The sequence below is a fragment of the Eptatretus burgeri genome, chromosome 10, assembly GCF_056783735.1.
Source record: "Eptatretus burgeri isolate ZD-2024b chromosome 10, Ebu_testis_v1, whole genome shotgun sequence".
Classification (NCBI taxonomy): Eukaryota; Metazoa; Chordata; class Myxini; order Myxiniformes; family Myxinidae; genus Eptatretus; species Eptatretus burgeri.
This window is the reverse complement of record NC_140970.1, coordinates 87183184-87206418: the sequence shown is the minus strand read 5'-3', so window position 1 is coordinate 87206418 and position 23235 is coordinate 87183184. Positions and strand designations below refer to the sequence as shown.

Sequence of the window (23235 nt, the reverse complement as noted above, 5' to 3'; positions counted from 1 at the left end):
GGTCGTCCTGTGAGAGAAAGGATTCTGGTAAACAGATGATGTCTGGTTTATCAGTGGCAGCCTGGATTGAGAGATTGGTCAGGTTGGAGCAGAGGTCTGAGATGTTTGAGATCCACACAGTGAGGGGCAGTGAAGGAGATATTGGGAGGGTGCTGGATAGGGGGAGGAAGGGGGAGGATGGGAGCGTGTGGGGCGGGCGGAGGCTGGTAAGATGCGGAATGGGGCAAATGATGGGAGGGAGGGGACGAGGGGGCACCTGGGAGGAAGCAGGATGAGAGGGAAGTTGAGAAGGATGGGACAAAGGAGAAGATTAGAGGGAAGCTGAGAGGGGCGGAAAGAGAAGGAAGCTGAGGGGGGGGGGCAGGATGAGTGGCAAGCATTGAGGAGTATGGTGAGGGAAAGCTTTCAGGGGTGAGGGGAAGTTTGAAGAGAGTGGAGTGAGGGGTGATGCAGAAAGAGGGGACATGAAGTGTAGGTATGATTTAGAGGGGGACATGTCGAGGGTCTGGGGTTGGAAGGATGCAGGCTTGTAGGAGATGTGAAGGAGGGTACTATTACTGAGAGAGGAGTATGATATCACAAAATAACATGGAGGATTTGATTGTGATGATTACACATCTTCTGCAAACTGGACTTTTCATAGTTCTTAAATTTGACATTCTGTGATGAAGATCATTTGATAGCTGGAAGGAAATTTTGTTGAAGGCACCAAGAATGGTCGTGCTGCAGGAATGGGAGGACGGTTGATAGACCAAGCGCTTTGGTGAGACAGGTTTGCAAAATATACCTTGTGTAGAATAAGAATAAGAATAAGAGGAATCGATCCCGATGAAGAAGAAAAACACGTGGGGTATGGTACTCATGACGGAGAAATACGGAAAGTGAAGCATTTTAATGTTTTAATAAGTTTTTAAAGGAAGAAGGGACAACAGGATAACATTGAAGAGGCAGAAAGGTCAAAATTTTGGAGAAAAAAGAAACGGAACACAAAACAACCTCAAAGCCAAGATGATTTTGCTCCTGGCTTTCCAAGGAGTCGGCCTGAGTTACATGACAACGAATTAGACAATATAGCACAACAAGGTCCGGTTCAACACGGAAAATTGGACCAAAACACAAACAGCAACACAGGGATGGAAACGTAATTGAAAAACATGACGGATATGGTTTGAAAAACTTCGCTTTGATTGACGTGGAAGGAGCAACCTGCAGGTTTGACCTTCATGTCCCCAAACCCAAATCTGACTGATGACATTTTTGTTTTGATTTGTGTTTGTCATTAAAACACTTGTTTCAGGTCATTGCTTCTCATGTTTCGTTTTTAGGTCATCTCTTCGAGCATGACCTAATAATATGGGTGTCGATGTCCTTCGATTCGTCCGTCCGTCTGTTCACAATGAAGTTGAAGCGGGAGATCTGGTAATTAGTGATCCTGATAGAGGTCGATGAGACGTACACGATGGTATGACTTTCAAGGTCAACGAAGGTCAAGGTCAAGGTCACGAGGCCTTTGAAGTTGCGAAAATGACGATTTTCAAATTCTATCTCCTCCGCCATTTCTCAAACGATCTTGAATTTGATTGTAGCAAATTAATCTATGGGACAATATCTAAATTTTGATCGGGCCGGATTTTCGATATTCGCTTTCGTTTTCGTGTCCCGTGACTTCAAAGTTGGCAAAAAATGCGAAAATGACGATTTTCAAAATCTATCTCCTACATTTCTCAAGCGATCTTGAATTTGATTGTGGCATATGAATGTATGGGACAATATCTAAATTCAGTCGGGACGGATTTTCGAATTTCGCTTTCGCGTCACGTGACTTCAAAGTTTGCAAAAACTGCCCGACCTTCAGGAGGCTATATATTCTCTACTGGGCATGGTAAAAGTTAGTGAATGGTGTCATTGCATAGCAGCTGACCTTGTATATTTATACATTTTCCGCCGAAGGTGCAAAAGTTTCAAAACCCGAAATGTAAACGTTGGCATTTATTTTCAAAATATAATTTCGTGCGTGCGCCAAAATGCCGAGTCATCTTTAACCAAACTGCGCAGTTCGAGCTGCGCAGTGGAACTGCGCAGTAGTCTTCGGTCATAACTGAACATTGAGAACTTGTGGTATTATAGAGATGACCGTCACCCCCACACGGGGGTAATTTTATTATTGCTAAAATCTCTATAATCATACAGTACTTCTCTCACCATAACATGCAATGCCCTCTGGGAGAATGCCGTGTATTCTTATGTTATGCATCATTCCAGAGTCTTTAAAGAGTGAACACCTCACAGCGATTCCACTGCTCTTTGCGGTTCTGGAAACCAATGGGCGGCTACTTGGTGCTACTGTGGCAAGGGGAGGCCCAGTTGCCCCCAGAATGATACTCGACCTGCTGCGGAAATGCATGTTTGAACCGCTTGGTGGGGGGAAACCCTATAAGCCAAGGGAAATCAGCATGAACAGCAAAGCGATGACAAGGTCAGTGCACAAAACACTTTGATTCAACCACTAGGCCAATGTAACAGTCACCCACAGTTTTGTCTTGTAACTTGATGCTCAAGAACAATCATACAACATTTTGCTTCATCATTGCAGATCCTGACAACTTGTAACCACGATTGCTTCATTTCCACTGACGAATTCAGAACTTGTCTGAGCTAGAACTAGGCTGATGTAGAGCTGAGGTCTTAACCTGCTGGAAATGAAAGATTTTGAGGCAGACATCTTTGCGCTACCTCTGTAATCTGAATTGTAAGAAATGAATGTTCTGCACAGATGTACTTGGACAAGATGTACAGTATGTTGGCATGATCCCAAAATCCTAGAGTACAAGTCACAATAAACTGACTCTGCTTTAATTGGTTAAAGAGCAATGTGACTTCGGTAAAGTCAGAAGTAATGCCAGTGAGTAGCCACTGTTCACAGGTATGTTGGGCTGACTTTTATTGATGGTTTTGGTGTGACTCACTGATTGCAAACAATGGCAAGAACCAAGCAATCCTAGCACAAACCTGCTAGTGCAAACAGGGTAGAAGTGGACTTGCCTTGTACTAACCTTCAATTTACTTTTAAAGTCCTTGGCATTGAATATGAAGCACTGAGCTTTCAGTACACACATCATCATGCCATGACTTCTGCTTGCTGGCCCTCTCCTTTTAGTAATATGCAGCCCTGGCTAAAGAAGCTTGGTGTGAGAGTGAAGCTCGAAGCTCTTCCACATCACCTTACCCTCCAACCTGTACTCCCTGGCTTCTGCTTTGCCTGTGCATCACCGGCTGATCATCACAAACTGCATTCTTGGTCGGTAGTGGAAGTGTTATACGTCTGACTGTCCCTCACATCCTTGACCATGACTTCAGGGTCATACATACGTGTGCCATATTGGAATAGACCAATACATGTGAGGGGAGGATGGGCTACCCAGGTTATGCTAACTGGTCATACAAACCTGACATAAATCTCGACAATTAATAATCTCTCAGTTTTACCATGTGACATGAACCTTACGCTTTTTAGAGGAAAAATGGCCAGCACATCATTCTGTGGTCCAGAAATATTGTAGTTTAAAAGTTACTGCCTTGAGAAGAAGTCATCTCTGTGCGTGCGTGTGCGCGTGCGCGCGCACACACACACACACATACACACACACACACACACACACACACACACACACACACCAAATAGTCAAATTGGGGAAATTCACCTACTCTGACAATCTTATCCCTTTCAAATACCACACTCAGATCAGGAAGCATCACCAGTTTAATGCCTGAAGACCAGCTCAGACTCAGCCTTTTGAACTGTGACTCACACAAAATCTTGACGTGAACCTTCTCAAAGCCGCTATGGCCAGGTTTCCTTAAATCAACAATATGGGAAATGTAACACAATATATAAATCTAGCTGGCTGTAGATAGGCCAATGCCCTGTTCATAAATTTTATTATTCCCCGTTCATAAATAAATATATACACCTTATGATTTAATGTTATACAGCCTGGTAGTTGCAGCCAGTTGTTGTGCCAGTGTACAGATATGAAATGTGATTTCTGTCATTGAGCCATAGGACACAACTTTGGAACCTCAATTTGACGCCTCGAAGTAAGCCACGCACTTTTACTTTTCTTTCATCGCAAGACAACGAAACAATAACTCCTCAATCATCACTCACTCTTGCAGACAGCAAGCATTGTTGAATCCTGGAAATGCTTGGCAGTTAAAAGTAGAGTTGGCGACTCGAGTCAGGGACTCGGACTCGAGTCGCAAAACTTTGCTACTTACGACTTGACCCAGACTTGACAAAATTGACTTGAGACTCGGACTTGGAACTTGGTGTCTGGTGACTTGCGACTTATTGCCGACTTGAGTTTATAACTTATTGACTGTTCATAAAATAATATTTGAATAAACATCGAATTAAAACATGGTTTAAAATAAATGGTAAATGATTTTCAGTCATTGGCATGCACAGTTCGGTCAATGATGACATCGACCTTGGACTGATACAAGTGCAGCCTGCCAGCACTCATGGCCGCTGGGTCGTATACTGTTTGCCAGTAAGGTTAAAGGGAGTGTAGACTCTCCAGACAGCATGCACTTTAAACCTGGAAAATACTGTAATCATGCCCTCTTACTTTTATCCTTCCAGCCCACAGTGTGGAGCAATTCTGATTTGTTCCAACTGCTACGCCAAGCATAATAAAATCCCTGGCTCTTACAGTGTTGATCAGACCCATCCCTGCACGCAATTGGCTGAACATATGGCGCAAACACCGGAACTCAATAACCTCCCCTTTACATTCATGCCTGGTGAGTTTATTATTTATTCGAAGAATCTCTCCAAATAATTAGCAATTGGAGCCCGAGGAAGCAATCAATGTTCAAGCACAGAATTTTAACGTTGAGAAATACCTTTATCTATTTTTTTCAAGGTTAAGAAAAGTCCAAACATCTTGACAAAGTTAAACGCATATACCTTAGTCTGAAGACTCAAGTGCATGGGACAGCTTGTCTAAATAAAACGCAGGCCCTAAGGCCGAAACACATGGTCATTCAAGCTTCACTTGCTGTTTTCCTGTTGAGAAAACCTTTTTAATTAAGAAGAAATAAAATATTAAAATGTTAGTACAAAGCTCAGCACATGCACCACAGCTCAAAGACAAAAGTACACGGTCAAACAAACCTTGTGAAGCGAAGACACACGCATCTTGGTCGAAAGGCCAAAATACATGGTCATACAATTAAATACATCCATCCTGGCTCTAATGCCGAAACGGATGGTAGATTAAATATAAACATGCATTCTGGCCGTAAGGCAAAAAAAACATAGGGGCAATACCCCTGCGCTCACCTGGAAGAACCAGGGAAACACTGTTGGGCGTGGATGACCCAAAAATATGTAAATTCGCTGACGGTTTGACAAACTTGTGAAAGCACCGTCCAGAGATGATTCCTACAAAGTTACATCTGAATCGGGTGAATACCTTTTGAGACGAAGTCAAAAATAGCGATCCTGGAGTTGTAATGACATTTTACCTTTAAATTCACCGAATTAATATACAAATTATTTAATGGGATTTGCAAAGCATCAGGAGGTTTAATCGAAATTGTGTATGTTGATCCGGAGAACAGAGCAAATACCTATTTTTGGGGATCAAACCTGGATCCCCGCCCTCCAACCATCCCCCTCCCGTAGACCTCTTTCGAAAACGTGATTTTTTTTTTTTAATGCCGTGAACAAAATTTCGTACATCACGGGTGATGAAGGTTGTGGTCAGGTTTCATTGAAATTGTGCGTATAGTTTTTCGGATAAGAAGATCCGAGTGTTTACATGTACTGATTGAATAACTGACTGACGGACACCGCAATGCTAATACCTCACCTGAACTATGTTCCAGGTGAGCTAAAAATGGATGGTTATATAAGAAACCCTTTCTGTTTCTGCCTTCAGTCATCGTCAGTAATACAATAACAAGAAAGATGTGCATAGCGCAATACTTGTGGAATTCAAATAAACAATAGTTACCATGGAAAAAGCAATTTGGTAATTTCGAAAATTGGACCGATCAAATGTTTTACATGATTGAATGTTATGCATAATAAATTTGGTTGATAAATTTTCTAATGCAGCCTAATGGGTGTTTTACATATTTTGGATGGCCTTGACATTGAGATCGGTCAAACCTGGGAATTCATCTTCTCATTCATAATAATAATAATAATAAGAATAATAATGAGAGGCTCCATGCTTTATAACTGTGAGCAATTATGGCCAGCAACCATCCAAATGGTTCTTCAAATGTTGGGTTGGGTTGGGTTGGGTTGGGTCTTCAAATGTACGGAACATGAGTCCTCCTGTTAAGTTTGCTTAAAAATGCAAACTTAAGTCTGACTGGTCAAAAAAACAGTCAGACAGACACCAAAGGGTGTATTTTAGTTTGATTGTAATGTAGCGCTCATGTTTTCAGCATAACCACCGAGTCTGATTAATGGATTAGATTATTAGAAGGAGGAAGCATTGGTTAAGAAAGATCATGACAAAATCTAGAAGGTAAGAGAACACTTTTAGGAAGAATGAATGCCTAAACTCTCTCTCTCTCTCTCTCTCCATCAGAGGTAATGAAAGAAAGTTTCTTGGCACCGACATTTCTGGTTTCACGTGGTCTAACTGAAGGATTGTGGCGTTTGGAGAGTGTCCATTTTAACATACCAAATCTACACTTATCACGGAATCCCTCCTCGCTGTCTGTGCAATATGGTGAGTTCGAAAATTGTCCCTTAACAACCGACCATAATTACGTTTATTTAATTTTATTTTTCTCGTTTTAGGTTGTATGACTTGTGGAAGAGCTGCAACACAGATCACGCACACACACATTCAGACAAATACATGAGATAACATACCACCACATCTAGTCTGATGTTCAAACATTTGACTTCAGACAAACATGGCGTCTGAACTTGGGGGAAGTGACGATCTTCCGGGACATAATGGGGACCTGCGAAACTGTCTCTACGGCATCGCCTTTTCTCTCCGCTCCCACCGGGGCAATGAAGGAGGAATTTTCTCCTCCCCAGTAGATGCCAACCTGTGGTTGTTTATCCATGCTCTCTCCTTTAAAGTTTAAATGTTGCGCATCACGCGAGGGAGTAGCACATATTATTTATAAAGTGTTTGGTGTGACTCATCCGGGTTCAGAATTTAACTGCAGGTGACGTCCATGCAACCATTACGTCACCCAGTCTGGATATGTCAACAAATCATGGTGGAGGCTTAAACAGAGCATGATTATTAATACTTATAGGATTAGTATTGCATCTTATTTAAATATCCATTGAAGATTCAGTTATTTTATTAGTTATGCCCTGATGATGATGGCTATGCTATGCATACAGTTTGGGAAGTAGCACTTATATGAGTATCAAATATATTGAAAACTTCATTTCTTTGTTTGCCGTTATCTCCATTGTACTTTCTCCTTTTTGCAGATGCATGGTATCTGCTTCTAGATTCTTGTCATGTCCAGAATCTCAATGGCAATTCCAATCACAATAAAATCAAATTTTTAGTCCACTCTTATCAAGCTGATAACTTATTCTGGCAGTTGTGATTTTGCTCTTTTTTATATACAAAATCTAGGCTCATGGAAGAGTAAGGAGGTGGTTGATAGAAGGGTAACATATTGACAGTAGGTCGTCGGGAGACTACCAGACACAAACAAGCAGGTTGTGAAAGACAGAAAGAAAGATAGTACCTGTAGGTAAGTGTTTCTACCTCCACTATCCCTACCCACAATCACAGGTAAGAATGGAAGACATGATCTGCAGTCTTGAAGCCTTGGAGGGTACAGTGGGATCACACTCACTGAGGTGGGTGGTTTCACAGCTAGAGGAAATGGGAATGAAGGGGTGGAGATTGACAGCAAGCCTGGATTTTGGAAGGTTAATAGGTCGGAGTTTACTGGAATAACGTGCATCGTGAAAGGGCTGTGGAGGGATTGAGCACTGCAGGGGCAGATGGAGGAAGACTGGAAGGGAGACAATAGATAACAGAGAGGTCACAAAGCTCTTTGTGATGAGAAAGCTGCAGAGCTTGTGTTCTGCTTCTTTGTGAGAGATACAAATGAGGTTTAGAGTTTTCGATTCTAGAGCATCCACAGAAGACAGTGGTCAAAGTGGGGGCATTAGCTCTTATGGGATAGCAGTACTCCATTGGGTTATACACAAAGGCCTTGTAGACCGATGAAGAGTTCAGATTTACCAACTGGAATGACTTGACACAAGGAAGGAGACACAGTCTGCAGCTGTTTTTGGAGGTCAGCTTTTGTGGCTGATGTTGATGTTTTGCCTTTCTGTCCTCCCAAAATTGTAAAGTAATTTGTTAATATTTATGTATTGATGTTTGTAGCTACTTGTTTAGCAAGTTGACGTATTATTTGTACAGCAAATGCATATGTACCTGTGCAGGCCTCTTGATGGAGAAAATGAGCAGAACCCCAATGGAAAGAGTCATGGGAATTTTGTTGAACGAGGCTCAAATATTGGCCACGAGACCAAACGCAGCACCTCAACACGCACTCGGTGAGATATTAACGCCAACAATGCCCAACAGTTAGTGTGTCTATTCACGTGTTTTCCATTTTCGTTTCTGCTTCAGCCTTTCTTTAACAGTTTTTGCTGCAGTTTCCCAGTCAGTTCATTATGAAAGGTCTGATGGACCGAAATTTTAAAGATCTGCGAGAGCAATAGTGTTAAAAGCTACATCTTAGAAAGAGAAATAATAAAGAAAGGTGGGTGAAAACATCACATTGGCTCATTTTTATGAACTCTCATTTTTATGAGGAGACTTAATCTAGTTAAAATAAAATAATAAACCAATGTCACCCGCAGGGTGACCCGTATCTTGCCAAAAGGTGACCATGTGTGACTTCTTTAAGGTCACACTGAGGTGAACAGAGCTGCTATCCACCAGGAGCGACTCCTTGAGAAATATCTGCCTACGAGAGATTCCGATGAGAATCGTTCTACAGAGTAACAATGAAAAATATGCTTTTGCCTCATAACGTCACCAAATGACGTCATAATGTCTCAAGCTTGACATATCTAGAAAGCACTCATCGAGGTGTTCAATTTGAGGTACTACACGATATGGTTCCTAAAACTTGAAAATTTGACCTTGGGGTCAAATATGTTTGACCTTAGGCGCTAACCATGAAGGTCAAGGCCAATCGCCACCAAAAATTAATCAGCCGAGCGCCAGACCATGAACTATATTCCCATGAAGTTTGAAGACGATCTGATCAAAATTACTCAAAAAATAAGGTTTTCGTCGACTCCCCTGATTTGTGACAGTGACCTTGACCTTTGACCTTGACCTTCAAAATTTTATGCGCTGAAAGGGACCTCTATAGGCCTCTGATATGCGAAGTTACAAAAATTTCCAATGATAACTGTGCTTTGCAGAGTGATTTATACGTGATTACAGACCAAAAAAAAACAAAAAACATATGAAGGTCAAGGCCAATCACCACCAAAAATTAATCAGCTGAGCACCAGAGCATGAACTATATTCCCATGAAGTTTGAAGACGATCCGATCAAAATTACTCAAAAAAATAAGGGTTTCGTCGACTCCCCTGATTTGAGACAAAGTGACCTTGACCTTTGACCTTGACCTTCAAAATTTTGTGCGCTGAAAGGGACCTCTATAGGCCTCTGATATGCGAAGTTACAAAAATTTCCAATGATAACTGTGCTCTGCAGAATGTTTTATACGTGATTACAAACAAACAAAAAAAACAAAACAAAAAAAAAACATACAAACTGACTAACATATCTTGCAAAAACTTCGTTTTGGCAAGATAAACATTAGCAAAAAATAATTAGATAATTATGACTTTAAGGAAAAATTAACGGCACTTGGTAGAGCACATACCAATGAGAATTCCACCAGGGTTAACCGTTTATGTTTTGTCGCCCACTGATACGCCGGATCTGTATCCGGACATTAATCAAAATCTAATCGGCTTGTTCATCTCACCGACCCAAATCATCCACCAAGTTTTGTCAAGATCCAACCATAACTGTTTGAGATATCATGATATTGTTGCGGTTGAGGAAATTCGCAAACCACCATTCAGGTCCCTAGGTGAGATATCTCTGTAAGTACATGTGTAGTTAGCCCCAAACCCGTTGTTTAGAGGGAATAAATGTGATTCATTCGGGCTGCGACCCTTTAAGATAGCCGTTTTTCTGTTCTATCTTTATTTTGAACCAACCACGTCTCAACCGCCATCACACAACAACCACCAACCACAACGCCGCTTCACAACAACAACAACAACGCCAACAGCCACGACCTTTACCTTCACAACTCGCTCCCGCAAACATCGCATCACCGCCATTCCAAACGTCTCCATGGCCATGGACCACCACTTTAAACCCTCCACCACCTTCAACTCTCCTTCTGCGGCCATTCCCGCACCGCTTGTGGGCACCGAGCGTCAGGCTGTCCTGGCCTCGTGCGGGATGCGCGCCGAGCCGCGGGTGCAAAGTGCGGCCTTTGCGAGGAGAATTCGGATCAGGAATGATACACGCCCACTTCTGATCCGTCCAATCAGCAAGCGCGGGGCGGTTTGGCCCCGCCTCCAGGCGCGTCGGAGTATACCGTATTTTCACGACCAAAAGGCGCACCGTGCCAAAAGGCGCAGTCTAAGTTGTGTGTGCCGTTCCTGTATTTGACACACACATAAGGCGCTCCTCACGATAGGGCGCGGGTTTTATATGAATATCCTTTACTACGTACGTCCGCCGTACAACAACACACTCACACAAGCACACAAGTGTGCGTATTTAAAAATAGATCGGGAGCAAAATTGAGTTTGGTTGTGCTTTATTAAAGTATTAGTTACAAAAATACTAAAACAATCAAATACCGGTAATAGTCTTTAATCAAATCCATCGAAATCCTCATCCTCTGTTTCGGAATCGAACTGCGCTAAACCCAACCTAGCAGGTCCACCTTCCTCGCCGTCAGAGTCACTTTCTGCACCGTGCGGCTCCTCCGAAATGATGCCGGCTTTAGCGAAAGCTCGGACAACAGTGCCAGCAGACACGTTAGCCCAGGCATCAACAATCCAGTGGCAAACTGTGGCGTAACTCGCCCGGCACTGCCTTCCACCCTTTGTGAAGCTGTGCTCTCCTTCGGTCATCCACCGCTCCCACGCCGCTCGCAGCCTCACTTTGAACGGCCGGTTCACGCCGATGGCTCGGCTGGATCCGTTTGTCGCAGATGTGCTTGCTGCAGTAGGAGCGGAAGTTTTCCATCATTTCTTGATAATCCGCCGGACGTTGCTGCGCTATCGTAGTCCTGGTCCGGATGGAAAAATGGCACCGTTTCATGAAGCGAAAGCACCAAGACGGACCTCCGTGGAAATGTTCGATTTTCATTTCCTCCGCTATCGATACTGCCTTCAGTCGGATCGTGACCGTCCGAAACGCTCCTCCCACTTGCTCTTTGCTCAACGATCCACTGCTCAAGTCTTTCCTCCAACTCTGGCCACCTCGCCTTGTTTCCACGGAAACTCAGCTGCGTCTTCTTCACCTGTCGCAGCTCGTTTTCCAGCTTCCTCCACTTTCGAACCATCGACTCGTTGATCTGGAAATTCCTCGCCGCGGCTCGATTCCCATGTTCCTCCGCATAGCTGATCGCCTTCAGTTTAAACTGAGCTTCATAAGCGTGTCTCTTTGCCATTTTCGGGGTTGTTAAAACAGCAATGTTCTGCATACCGCACATACCTGTTCTTTTATACACACAAAGGGCGCACTGCACTATAGGGCGCGTCGCACATTTTGACAAAAATCTAAGACGTTTATATGCGCCTTATAGTCGTGAAAATACGGTAATCAGGATATGCAAATTCGAGGATCAGGGGAGACACGCCCCTTTTTCTCCGTCCAATGGGCGAGCGTGGTTCCACCCCCAAGCTCGTTCTGATCCAGAAATTTTCATATGGGTTCTCCTGCCGGACTATAAAGCGCCGAGCGCGGGGCGAATTTAGTCAGTTGGAGAAGAGTCAAGGCGAGTTTGAGAAGAGTCAAAGCGAGTTTGAGAAGAGTCAAGTCGGGTCTGGAGGAGAGTCAGTCTGTCGGAGGTCGGAGTCTGTTGGGGTTCGGAGTCTGTCGGGGAGCTGCAGAGAGAGGAAGCCTGGAGCGCGGTCGAGGTGATTTGCTGCGGTCGGCTGAGAATTGCGGAGGGGACCGGATAGCTCGGGTCCTAGGCAAGGAAGACGGCGGTCAGCGACGAGCTCGCAGTGGAGTCGCTCGTCGCGGGACCCAAGCAAGCCAGCTATCCTCTTTCCCCAGAGCATCAACAATTCCCCCCTCCCCCCCCCCCCGCGCTGAGATAGTGCGAAAAGGGGGGCCCCGTTCCCACCCCACTCCAAGCAGTGCCAACGAAACCCGCGAAGGAGCGCGGAGTCTGGGCACCGCCGCGCCGCCACATTTGTGGCTCATCACAAGACACGGGTAGGATCCACCCGGTCTCGCAGCCCACAGGCCCCGTCTGTCCCCTTGTCTTTGAGGGTGGCCCTTTTTTTTTGCTTTTGAGTAAATGTGTTGGCGGCGCCGTCTGTAAAGTAAAACTGTGTAAGTGTTGCCGTGTGCACGCGTAGTCGGTAGTAGATCTGCATTGTTGTGTTTCTTTTGTTACATCTGCTTTTGGTGCATAATTGTTGTAATTGTATATGTGTGCTCTCCGTGTTCCGCGGAATAAATGTGCATTATGTTGAACTGTTTTTCCCGTTTCGCTTTGTCTTTTCTTTAATTGAATCTCCATCTTGCTTCACGTAAAGGGTTGGTAGTGGGCTTAATACGCCCGATTATTAATCGGAACCGTCGAGGCCGACGATAACACCGCTCGGTTATCCCGCTAGTACGGAACGGGTCGCTTAAGTGGCCCGTGTCCGGAGTCGACCTGCGGCGAGGTGCGATCGCCCGGTCTACCCTCCGCGTGGGTACTCAGGTAGGTCGAGTTTGGCGAACAACCCTATCCCATGCGGGGGCCGATTGGCACGATCGTGGTGAGGCCGAAAGGCCCACCCGTGATTAGCTCACGGCGTTAGTCCGAGAGGGTCACGACAGAATTGTCCGTCCGGTGGGCGACGTGCCGCGATTCGAGTTACGTGGCCGCTCGCACGCCGGCGGGCGCGAATTCGCAACAATATATACCGTTTTGGGCGCTACTCTTAATAACGAGGAATCACGAAATTAAAATTCTAGTATCTGGATCCGGATCCAGATCTTCACCAAAAATCGGTACTCCCACCGTGAGAAAGACAAATGCCCATGTCCCTCCCCTATTCAAGAGCTTTACCAATGAGATACTGTATCAATAACGGTCTTTGTACGTTCATCAGATTTAGAACAAACTGTGGAATGATCACACTCACTGAAACACTTCTTCTCTAAATAAGGGATTTAGATTTGTATATTATTGTGGGATCATTGTGGAGTCATTTTCAGCTTACCTGGACTTTAGTCAGGTGAACTTATGCGATCGAGCAATGTTCCAAGGTAAGTCAGTGAGTCGGTCAGTCATTCAGTCTGTAAACACTTAAATCATTATCTCTTGAACCAAACACACGATTTTGATGAAACTTGGCCACAAGCTTCATATCTGATACCTAACGAAGGTTTATTGAGGGCATCAAAATTTGCGCTCATTATGGGGGTTATTGGGGTGCTTTTGACCCCCCCATCCCCCCCCAAATAGTGTTTCGTTTGACCCCCCCAAAATTTGTTTGACCCCCCCAAATATTGTTTGACCCCCCCAAAAATTGTATTGTTTGACCACCCCCAAAAAATAAAAAAAGTTTGACCCCCCCAAAATATTGTCAGGTCAGGCCAGATCAGATCTGTGACTTGCTGCAGGCACCATGTAAACCTGTACTAACCTGTTTCATGGCCGGCTTGTTGATGACTAAACCGTCTCCTCCACCAAGTTTCCTGGTGAGCAGGGTGTGTGGGTATGGACACCCAGCATGCCGAAAAAGAAAACCTGTCAAAGGGCAGAGGAGCTCCTTGTGAAGGCCCTGTCACACCTCGACGATTTAGCCAACGTATGCCTGACGTATGCAAAATTGGGCTAAAACGCCGGCACACGTCGTATACGTTATGGGTAAGTTTGTACACGTGAAGAGCACGCTGAAAAAACACTGCCATACGTCGTAGTACGCTGGCTTTCATCGTTGTACTTTGCGGTTGTCCTCAAATTTTAGCATGCTTGAAATTTTACGACTTATGCCAGCGTATGACTCACACGTTCCACTGCGGTGGCCATAAGTTGTAGGCACGTTATGCGATCGTTGACACACGTCGACACACGTTACTTGTAAGTTACTCATAAGTCGAAACGCGTCGAGGTAATTATTAGCGTACCTGAAACTTATTTATAACCGATGAGTAACGTGTTGTAGGCACATTACACGATCGTTGCACACACGTCGAGGCATGTTATGCGATCGTTGACACACGTTGAGGCACGTTACTTGTATGTTACTCATAAGTCGAAACACGTCGAGGTAATGCTTAGCGTACCCAAAACTTATTTCTAACCAATGATTAACATGCTTTGAACCTATGTGTAACGTACCTCCAACGCATATTGACGTATGTAGACGTATTTGATTGACGTCTTCCGTATGACCACAGAACTTACTGAACATGTTTCTAATTTACAGCTACCGTATAATGACTTATTGGCAGCGTTGAAAAAAAACAAAAAAACAACAATAACTTCCGATATTTCGTCACTTGCCGTTACGTCACGTCCGATTGCCTTTTCAGTTTGCTCATGTCTTATTCTTAGTTCCTCCTCTGTGAATATTTTCTGTTTGAGGATATTGTCACGTCGACATCGAAACTTAAAAGCAAATGTCCGAATATATTTTAAAATTCGTGATAGACTAAAAAAAAAAAAAACAACAACAACAACTTCAGATATTTCGTCACGTGCCTTCACGGAGCCAAGGAGAAAAAAAGAAAATGTGCCTTGACGGAGAAAATATGTTTCGGGTATGCTAAACATGACCTCTACGTGTTTTGACTTATGAGTAACTTACAAGGAACTTGTGTCGATATGTGTCAACGATCGCATATCGTGCCTACAACTTATTCCCAGCGTGGCGAGTACGTCGTAAAATTTTCAGCATGCTTGAAATTTCACGACGTACTAAAGGTACCACGAAATATGACAGCGTACTTCATCGTTTTTCAGCGTGCTCTTCAAGTATACACAACTTACCCATACCGTATTTGACGTGTGCCAGCGTTTTAGACACATTTTTCATAGGTCGGCATAAGCTGGCTAAATCATCAAGGTGTGACTGCGATGTTGACACTTCCAATTCTCAGGCGGTTATGATTTAAATCGGGGTGCGGCAGGTTTTTAACACGCTACGCCACGAGTTCGTCGGCGATACGTGCAGCGCGCTTTGCTTAAGTTAAACTATCGTTGGACATAGGTTGTGAACGCCGACAACAGGCTAAGCATTCGTTGGTATAGGTTATCTATAAGACAACGAAACGTTCTGTGCCCATTACTAATATGTTATGCATACGACCAACACGTTACGAATACAACCAAAACTTTAAAAAAAAACATCAAAATTTCAGTGTACGCCAACGTTTTACATACATTTTTATACGTTGCCATTACTGGCTAAATTGTCAAGGTGTGACAGCGCCTTGAGCCAACGGCCATCCATATTGAATGCCCAACTGCGTCTGTGGACGTCCTCCTGCAGTGGATAACCTTTCCTAGGAGGTTGGTGGCAGGATTTGCACTCCGGCCATGGTAAAACATTTCACTCTGCAAAACATTAAAAACGCAAAGAAAACTGAAAACCCACTCCATGGGAGTACCTCCTGTGTAGCTGCCTTTCGCAGGATAGGTCACCAGATGATGGGATTGGAGCAAAGCCTGCCAGACCCTCACTCTTTAATGATAGGGGGTAAAACACAGGGTAATCTTCCCAGGTTGTATTGTGGTAGTGTGTGTCAGGGTGTGCTGAGGTGTCGTCCACTAGACGGCGGTCTCCTTGGGTTAACTTGAGGCGATCTCTTTAGTTGGGTGTCTGGAATCTCTTATCCCCCAGAGAAGAAGATGAGCATCTGTCTCTGCTGTCATCTGAGCTCCAATGCTTGACCAATAGAGTGTATTGCAGCACTCTCTGTGCTTCGGAGACCTGATAGTGGCGAGATGATGGTAGGTGGTTACACCTACTACTGGACTGGTCATTCTGATGGTTACCATTCCCAAAAGGTTGCTGTAGCTGGGTCCAATGGCAATTGAGGTAACACCGGTCAGTGAGCGTATTATCAGACGAAGGATTCATCACTCCTTGGGTATCATTTCCCTGGTCTCTGTATATGCTCTGGCTGAGGCAAGTGATCTCACCAGTGAAGGATGCATTCTACACCACGCTCGAGTCTGTGGTTGATCAGTGCCCCAGGCGAGATACTCTTCTAAGCTTGGGGGATTTAAATGCATCGACTGGCACTGATAGGGATGGTTATGAGACATATGTCAGTCCCCATGGGTCTGGAACTCTGAACCAGAATATCAATGAGTTCCTAAAATCAAGGACTGAGGGTGGCTGGTTCATGGTTTCAGCACCCACAGCATCATCGCTGGACTTGGTATTCTAAAGCTGGTGATGTGGCAAAGGAGATCGACCATGTGTTCGCTCATGGTTGCTGGAGGATGATTCAGGACTGCAGGGTATATTGGAGTGCCCAGTTCCTCAATACCGACCACAGCCTTGTTGTTGCATCTCTAAAGTGGCAGCCTAAATCCAGGAGGAAGGTACCATCCCAGCCTCGGCTGTATGTTGACAAGCTTAGGGATAAGAGGATAGCTGAGTAGTTTGCAAACAGGCTGAGTGGGGATTTGGGGGGTCTGGGTGCTGTGGGTAATCCTGAAGAGTTGTGGAGTGCCTTCAAGACTACCATCCTTGATGATGCTGATGGATGTCTTGGAGCCCACCGTCAGGCGAAGAGGAGCTTTGTCTCCCAAAGGACACTGAATACCATTGACCAGAGTTGCAGGGCCAGACTTAATGTCAGAGCTGAGCTGTTCAGGAAGCTGAGCGCTAAAACTGCATGTGTGCTAAGGGCAGACAAGGAGGCTTATGTACGAGGAATATGTGAAGGGGTAGAGCATCACCTGTGGATGAGTGATTCTCGTCCTGCTTTCAGAGGAATTCATGCATTGCATTCCTCCAAGCCCATCCCTCGGTTTGCTGCTGTTAGAGCAGAGAGTGGTGGACTCTTGATAGAGGAATCTGAAGGGAAGGCCCACTCGGCTGGTTACTTTGAGCTGCTGTACCAGGCTGACCCACCAGCTGTTGAGTTGGAGGTAAGGGGTATAACTATCCCCACTGCTGACCCTCCATTCAAATGTGAACCACCTTCATTTTTGGAAACACAGGCTGTGGTGAACCAGTTGAAAGGCGGTAAAGCCCCAGGGATCTGTGGCATTCCTGCTGAACTTCTCAAGGCTGCTGGAAATGCTGTAATGGTATTGTTGTATGCAGTTCTGTGCTCTCTATGGAACACAGGCGTCATCCCAACTGACTGGAAAAGGTGCCCCGTTGTCGCTTTCTGGAAAGGGGACTGTGATCACCAGGACTGCAACAACTACCGAGGGATGACGCTGCTCTCAGTGCCGGGCAAAGTCTTTGCTCGGATAATTCTTCACAGGGATCGCCACCATCTCCTTGAGCACCAGTGCCTGGAGCAGTTGGGCTTTACACCAAAGAAGTCAGCTATTGACCGTATCCTTCCTCTCGGGGTCCTCACCAAATGCAGACGAGAGTTAATTTTGGCATGGCTGCTTGCAGCCTATGTTGATCTCCGCAAAGCGTTCAATAGAGTGAATCAGGATGCCCTCTGGAGGATTCTTGGTCTTCGTGGGGTGCCACCAAAGTTGATCGATCTGATTTCTGAACTATACTCCGGTACAGAGAGTGCTGTGCGGTGCGGTGGTTCCATATCCGACTTATTTCCAGTTGTTACTAGAGTTCGGCAGGGGTGTGTATTGACCCCCACATTCTTCAACACTTGAAGGGACTGGATTTTGGGGAAGATGTTGGAGCGATCAAGCTGTGGTGCATCGCTTGGGGATGTCAAGATCTCTGACCTAGATTTCGCAAAATGATGCAGTCACCCTTGCGGAACCACTGGACGTCCTTGTAGTGGCCCTCAAGGCACTGAATGAGGAATCGGAGCTGCTGGGACTCCGTGTTTCCTGGGTCAAAACTAAGATCCAGGCTTTCAATGACATTTTGGATGCTGCTTTCTTGTCTGTACCTGTTTGTAGCAAGGATGTTGACGCAACAGAGAGATTCACTTACCTTGGCAGTGATAGTCATGTCTCTGCATGTTGTGCGCCAAAGGTCAGTGGACGTTTGGGTTAGCCTGGGGAGTCATTGATTCTCTGAAACATGGATTATGTCACTGTCGGTACCTATGCAGGAGGATTAAAGTCCAAGTCTTTCGGTCCTTGGTGCTACCAGACAAGGACTTAATTACTTCGGGACCAGGTCGCTTTGGAGAATCCTTGGTTCTCGCTGAACAGACTTTGTGTTCAACGAGCAGTTGCTGAGAGAGACTAAAATGAGATTTGTTACCTACATAGTCTGTGAGCATCAGCTGCGGCTGTATGGACATGTGGCTCGATTTCCTGATGCTGATCCTGCTCACCAGATTCTCTCAACGAGGGAGCCTCGTGATTGGAGAAGGCCAACGGGTCGAATGCATGCCTTGTGGTTGCAGCAGGTTGATCGGCATCTCAAGGAGATGGGGATGGGCCAAATATCTTCCTGTGGGATGACCAGAGACCTCTGGTGTCACGGAAAGTGGACACAGCGACGCGCTGCTCCGGGGCATACTCACATACCTAACCTAACCTAACCTAAAATAGGTATTTGCTCTCTTCTTCGAAACTGCACACACAATTTTGATGAAACCTGACGACAACCTTCATCAGCCGTGATGTACCAAAGTTTGTTCATGTCATTAAAAAAGAAATCAGCATCTAAGGTGGTCTGCGAGGGGGGGGGAGGGGAGGGGGTGTTTTAGTGACTGTTGCTCCTAATTGAGGTGAGCTGCAGGACTACTGGTCCTATTTTTTTTAAAGTACAATTCGATTGTGTTTTTTGTTTCAATGGATTGTTTTTCCATTTGTCTTAGGTTCCTGGAAAGAGTACTACAAATGGAGAAGATTGGACCTCAATTCACCGATCGCAGCTCTTCTAACTTATCCACTCACCATCTATTACATCATTACTCATCTACATAAACATGGTTTGGTTGCCTCTTGTTTAATGTGATGCAATGTGATCGTTGATGTAAATGGTAGTTTAAGGAGAAAACCATTCCTTTAGTGTGAAAAATATAAGCAGGAGGACGACGTGGAAGATCCAGCCAAATTGACTGCAAAACCCTCGTTCCGCAGCTCATTGACGTTGCCCCAATGAGAGCTAAACTATGAAGCACCAGCGGCTCTGTTTTGTACCACTTGTTTTCAAAAAGAATCCTGATCAATTGGTCTTGTAATGATTATTGAGAGTTGGCTTCAGTGGTTAAAGCTTGGTGCTGGCTTAATGGTTAGGGTAGTGGGTTTGAGATTCTAGTATTCTGAGTTCAAATCCTACTTGGCTGTTGAACTAATACCAGGTGGGGTTGATTCAGCCTGTCATCCTTCTGAGGTCAGCAAAATGAGTACCATCTTGCTGGGATGATTGATCCATTCAAGTATCCTGCATCAGAGTGGCAACCTGTCCAGGATTGTGCCCAACAGCCCAGGAGACTGCTTAGGCAGCACCATCACTCTGCACAGAGTATGGTCTCAGTGGATTTGGGGGTTTTTTTGGTTGGCTTGAAGGTTAAGGTGGCTGGCTAAATATTTTAGGGTCCTGAGTTTGAGCCCCTGTCATGCCATTAAAGTAAACCAGGTAGGTTAACTCAGCCTGGCATCCTTCTAAGTTCGGCGAAATGAGTACCAGCTTCCTGGGAAGAATGAGCCATTCGAGTATCCTGCATCGGAGTGGCGACACATCCAGGATTGTGTTCCCTAGCCAAGGAAAAACTGCCTTGGCATTGCTATCTCTGAAAACGTGAAATGAGTGGTTCTTCTTCTTTTTCAGTGGTCACACCACAATGCTTTTTATTGGATCATTATATTTGCTTTGTTTTTGTTTCTTCACTCCCACACGTTCCAGTGTGTTTGTTGAAACCCATCTAACGAGCTTTTCACTGCGTGTAGTCCTTTTGAACGCCTCACTGGTATCAGATCAAGGCAAGAACTTGGCTCATGCTTCTGAGGTTAACAAAACGGTCACCTTTACTGTTATGTTGGGCATTATATGAGCTCGGGAAACACCTTTACCTTGAACTCTTAAGACAGTAGCAACTGATGGCCTTGTATTGTTTGTGTGGTCATTATTTGTCTGAACTCTTCCTGAATCCCATTTTGGATGGTCCTCTGCTTTTATTGTGCTGAATATTGAGGAATTCCGTAGACATATCATACTCGGTGCTTGTTTCACCTCAGTGGATGATTATAGGGCAGGCAGAAGCTTTCATTAGGATTTCAAGGCAATTAGGAAGTTTTTAATGCACCCAAGATATTCTTCCTTATTTTCTGGGACACAGCTTTCACACCACTGCATTGCCCCCGACCATCCTGCTTCCCAATCTGAGTGCAGGTACGTGACCTGTCAGCATTTTATTGGTGTATCTTTGCATAAACATTGGCTCCTGATGAGGTTCTTTAACACCAAGATTCAACAAAGTGATACATTGGTTATTCATCCACTAACTTAATCCTTGCTTCCTCAAGACATCTTGTCTACTTTAAAAAGGCAAGTATGACAGCTTCAGGAAATTTTGTCATTAAAGGTTTGCAGGGAGTTTTTTTTCTCTTCTATTACAGAAGGTTCAAGAAGGTGTGTGTGTGTGTGTGTGTGTGTGTGTGTGTGTGTGTGTGTGTGTGTGTGTGTGTGTGTGTGTGTGTGTGTGTGTGTGTGTGTGTGTGTGTGTGTCGTTGGTTGTTATCTCCATATGCGGGTTTCAGATGGTGAAACAGAGCCCTCCCAGGTTTCAAAGTATCCACCTTTGTCTTTGCGTGCATATAAGAATGTGTGCACGTGCGTGTGCGTGTCTGTGCAAATATGTGTGTATGTGTTTGTGCGTGCAAGTGGCTGTTGTTGGCTGCTATCTCCACGCATGGAGTTGCAAGAGGTGGAATGGAGCCCTCCCAGGTCTCAAAGCATCCACCTCTGCGTGTGTGTGTGTGTGTGTGTGTGTGTGTGTGTGTGTGTGTGTGTGTGTGTGTGTGTGTGTGTGTGTGTGTGTGTGTGTGTGTGTGTGTGTGTGTGTGTGTGTGTGTGTGTGTGTGTGTGTGTGTGTGCGTGCGCGTGCGCTTGTGTGTATGCACATGCAAGTGGCTGTTGTTGGCTGCTATCTCCACGCGTGGAGTTGCAGGAGGTGGAATGAAGTCTTCCCTGGTCTCGAAGCATCCGTGTGTGTGTGTTTTTGTGTGCATGCACGTGCAAGTTGCTGTTGTTGACTGCTATCTCCACACGTGGTTGGGTGTCAGGAGGTGGACTGGAGACCGACGCGGTCTCAAAGTATCCACCTCCATTTCAAACAAGTTCTGCGAGAGTCCATTTCTACAGCCGTGTGTGTGTGTGTGTGTTTGTGTGTTTGTGTGTGCGCGCACACCACCACCAATTGTAATCTCCACTCATGAGTCTCCAAAACTGAACGGAGCCTTCCCTGGTCTTGAAGCATCCATTTTCACCCCAGCAAGGAACCATGACTCATGGACCAAGCAGTCTCCCTATCTGTGCTCTGTTTCCCCCTCTGTCCCCCAAAGTGGCGACGATGTAGATACGTGTGACCTCCCGTGTGGCCTCCAGGGTACACCTGGGTACTCCTGGTCTCAGTCTCTTCCTTCTCGGTCTCATCCTTTTTTGACAGGAAAGGGTCAGCAAAACCCAACAAGGCAAGGCCAGGGCGCCAGGCCGCATTCCAAACGCATGTCGATCAGCTCAACTCTGGGCGCACTCCACAACTCTGGGCGCACTCCACGCGGCCCTCTTCCCCACCAAAGCTGCCATTCTTGGCTCAGTTCTCGCACCCATCGAAGTTGGTGTATTTGGCGTGGTCCTTGATCTCACAAAGCTCAGTACCATGTGGACGGAATGGTATTTTTACAGGAATTACAAAGAATAAACAAGAAAAAGAGCAATCAGAGATTGCAGACCCTCGCCAGGACTTGTTTTGTGTGGTGTTTGTGTCGTTTTGTGTGGCGTTATATCCTGGTGTGTTACGTAATTAATAAGAGACGCAATTAGAACTGCCACTTTATAAATGCTGGCAATGATAACCGGGTACCAAGTCATCCTGCTTTGATACAACCCTGTTTTGATCGGACGCATGACCCTGACCCGTGACGTTTTTATTATTTTTCAATTGAATTCAGAATGGGATTAAAATAAATTCAATTCAGATCAAATGGAAGACCAAATTGGTACAGTCTGCATTGGAGTAACCAGAAGGAAAAAAAGATGAAGTCATCAGGAGGAACCTGGATAGGATTCGCATTTCATCTGCTACTCTTCTATCCTCAAACCCAACCAGGCACAGCGAAGTGAGCCTTATTCAAAAACAATATATATATATATATATATATATATATATATATATATATATATATATATATATATATATATATATATATATATATATATATATATATATATATATCAAAAATAAAAAACCCACGTCAAAAAATTAAATAATCCTGGCTGCCAGACCATGTGTCCAATCAAGTTGAAATTTAAAACATGTATTCCACATCACCACCAGATCAAAATTGTGAAGTTTCACATCGATTGATTAAGCAGTTCCAGAGAAAACATTATTGAATATCTTTCTTAAATCCAATATGGATGCCAAACCATGTGACATCAATTATTCCGGAACACCCTTTTACCTTTCTGGAACATGCCTTGTGGAACATTTTTGTGAAGTTTCCCCTCTATGTGTCCAGCTATTCTGGAGAAGATTTTTTATATGTTTTCGGGTGAAACCAATATGACTTCCAAACCATGTGACCTATGATGTCATATGTGTGAACCTTTTGTTCTTCATGCAGAAGCGGTCATATGT

At 44.8% G+C, this 23235-nt stretch overlaps 1 protein-coding gene across 5 annotated transcripts in view; it reads left to right on the top strand.

Moving 5' to 3' along the window:
• ZMYND15 (zinc finger MYND-type containing 15) overlaps positions 1–23235 on the top strand; it is a 52086-nt gene that overhangs the window by 15825 nt on the left and 13026 nt on the right. For 3 of the 5 annotated variants that reach the window (XM_085899203.1, XM_085899201.1, XM_085899202.1), the window contains 6 exons: positions 2263–2476; positions 3158–3298; positions 4646–4806; positions 6612–6755; positions 8465–8578; positions 19249–19362. In XM_085899203.1, coding sequence (XP_085755329.1) covers positions 2263–2476; positions 3158–3298; positions 4646–4806; positions 6612–6755; positions 8465–8578; positions 19249–19362 — 888 coding nt within the window. The remainder of the gene's footprint in view (positions 1–2262; positions 2477–3157; positions 3299–4645; positions 4807–6611; positions 6756–8464; positions 8579–19248; positions 19363–23235) is intronic. The other 2 variants (XM_085899204.1, XM_085899205.1) reach the window with 2 other exon arrangements.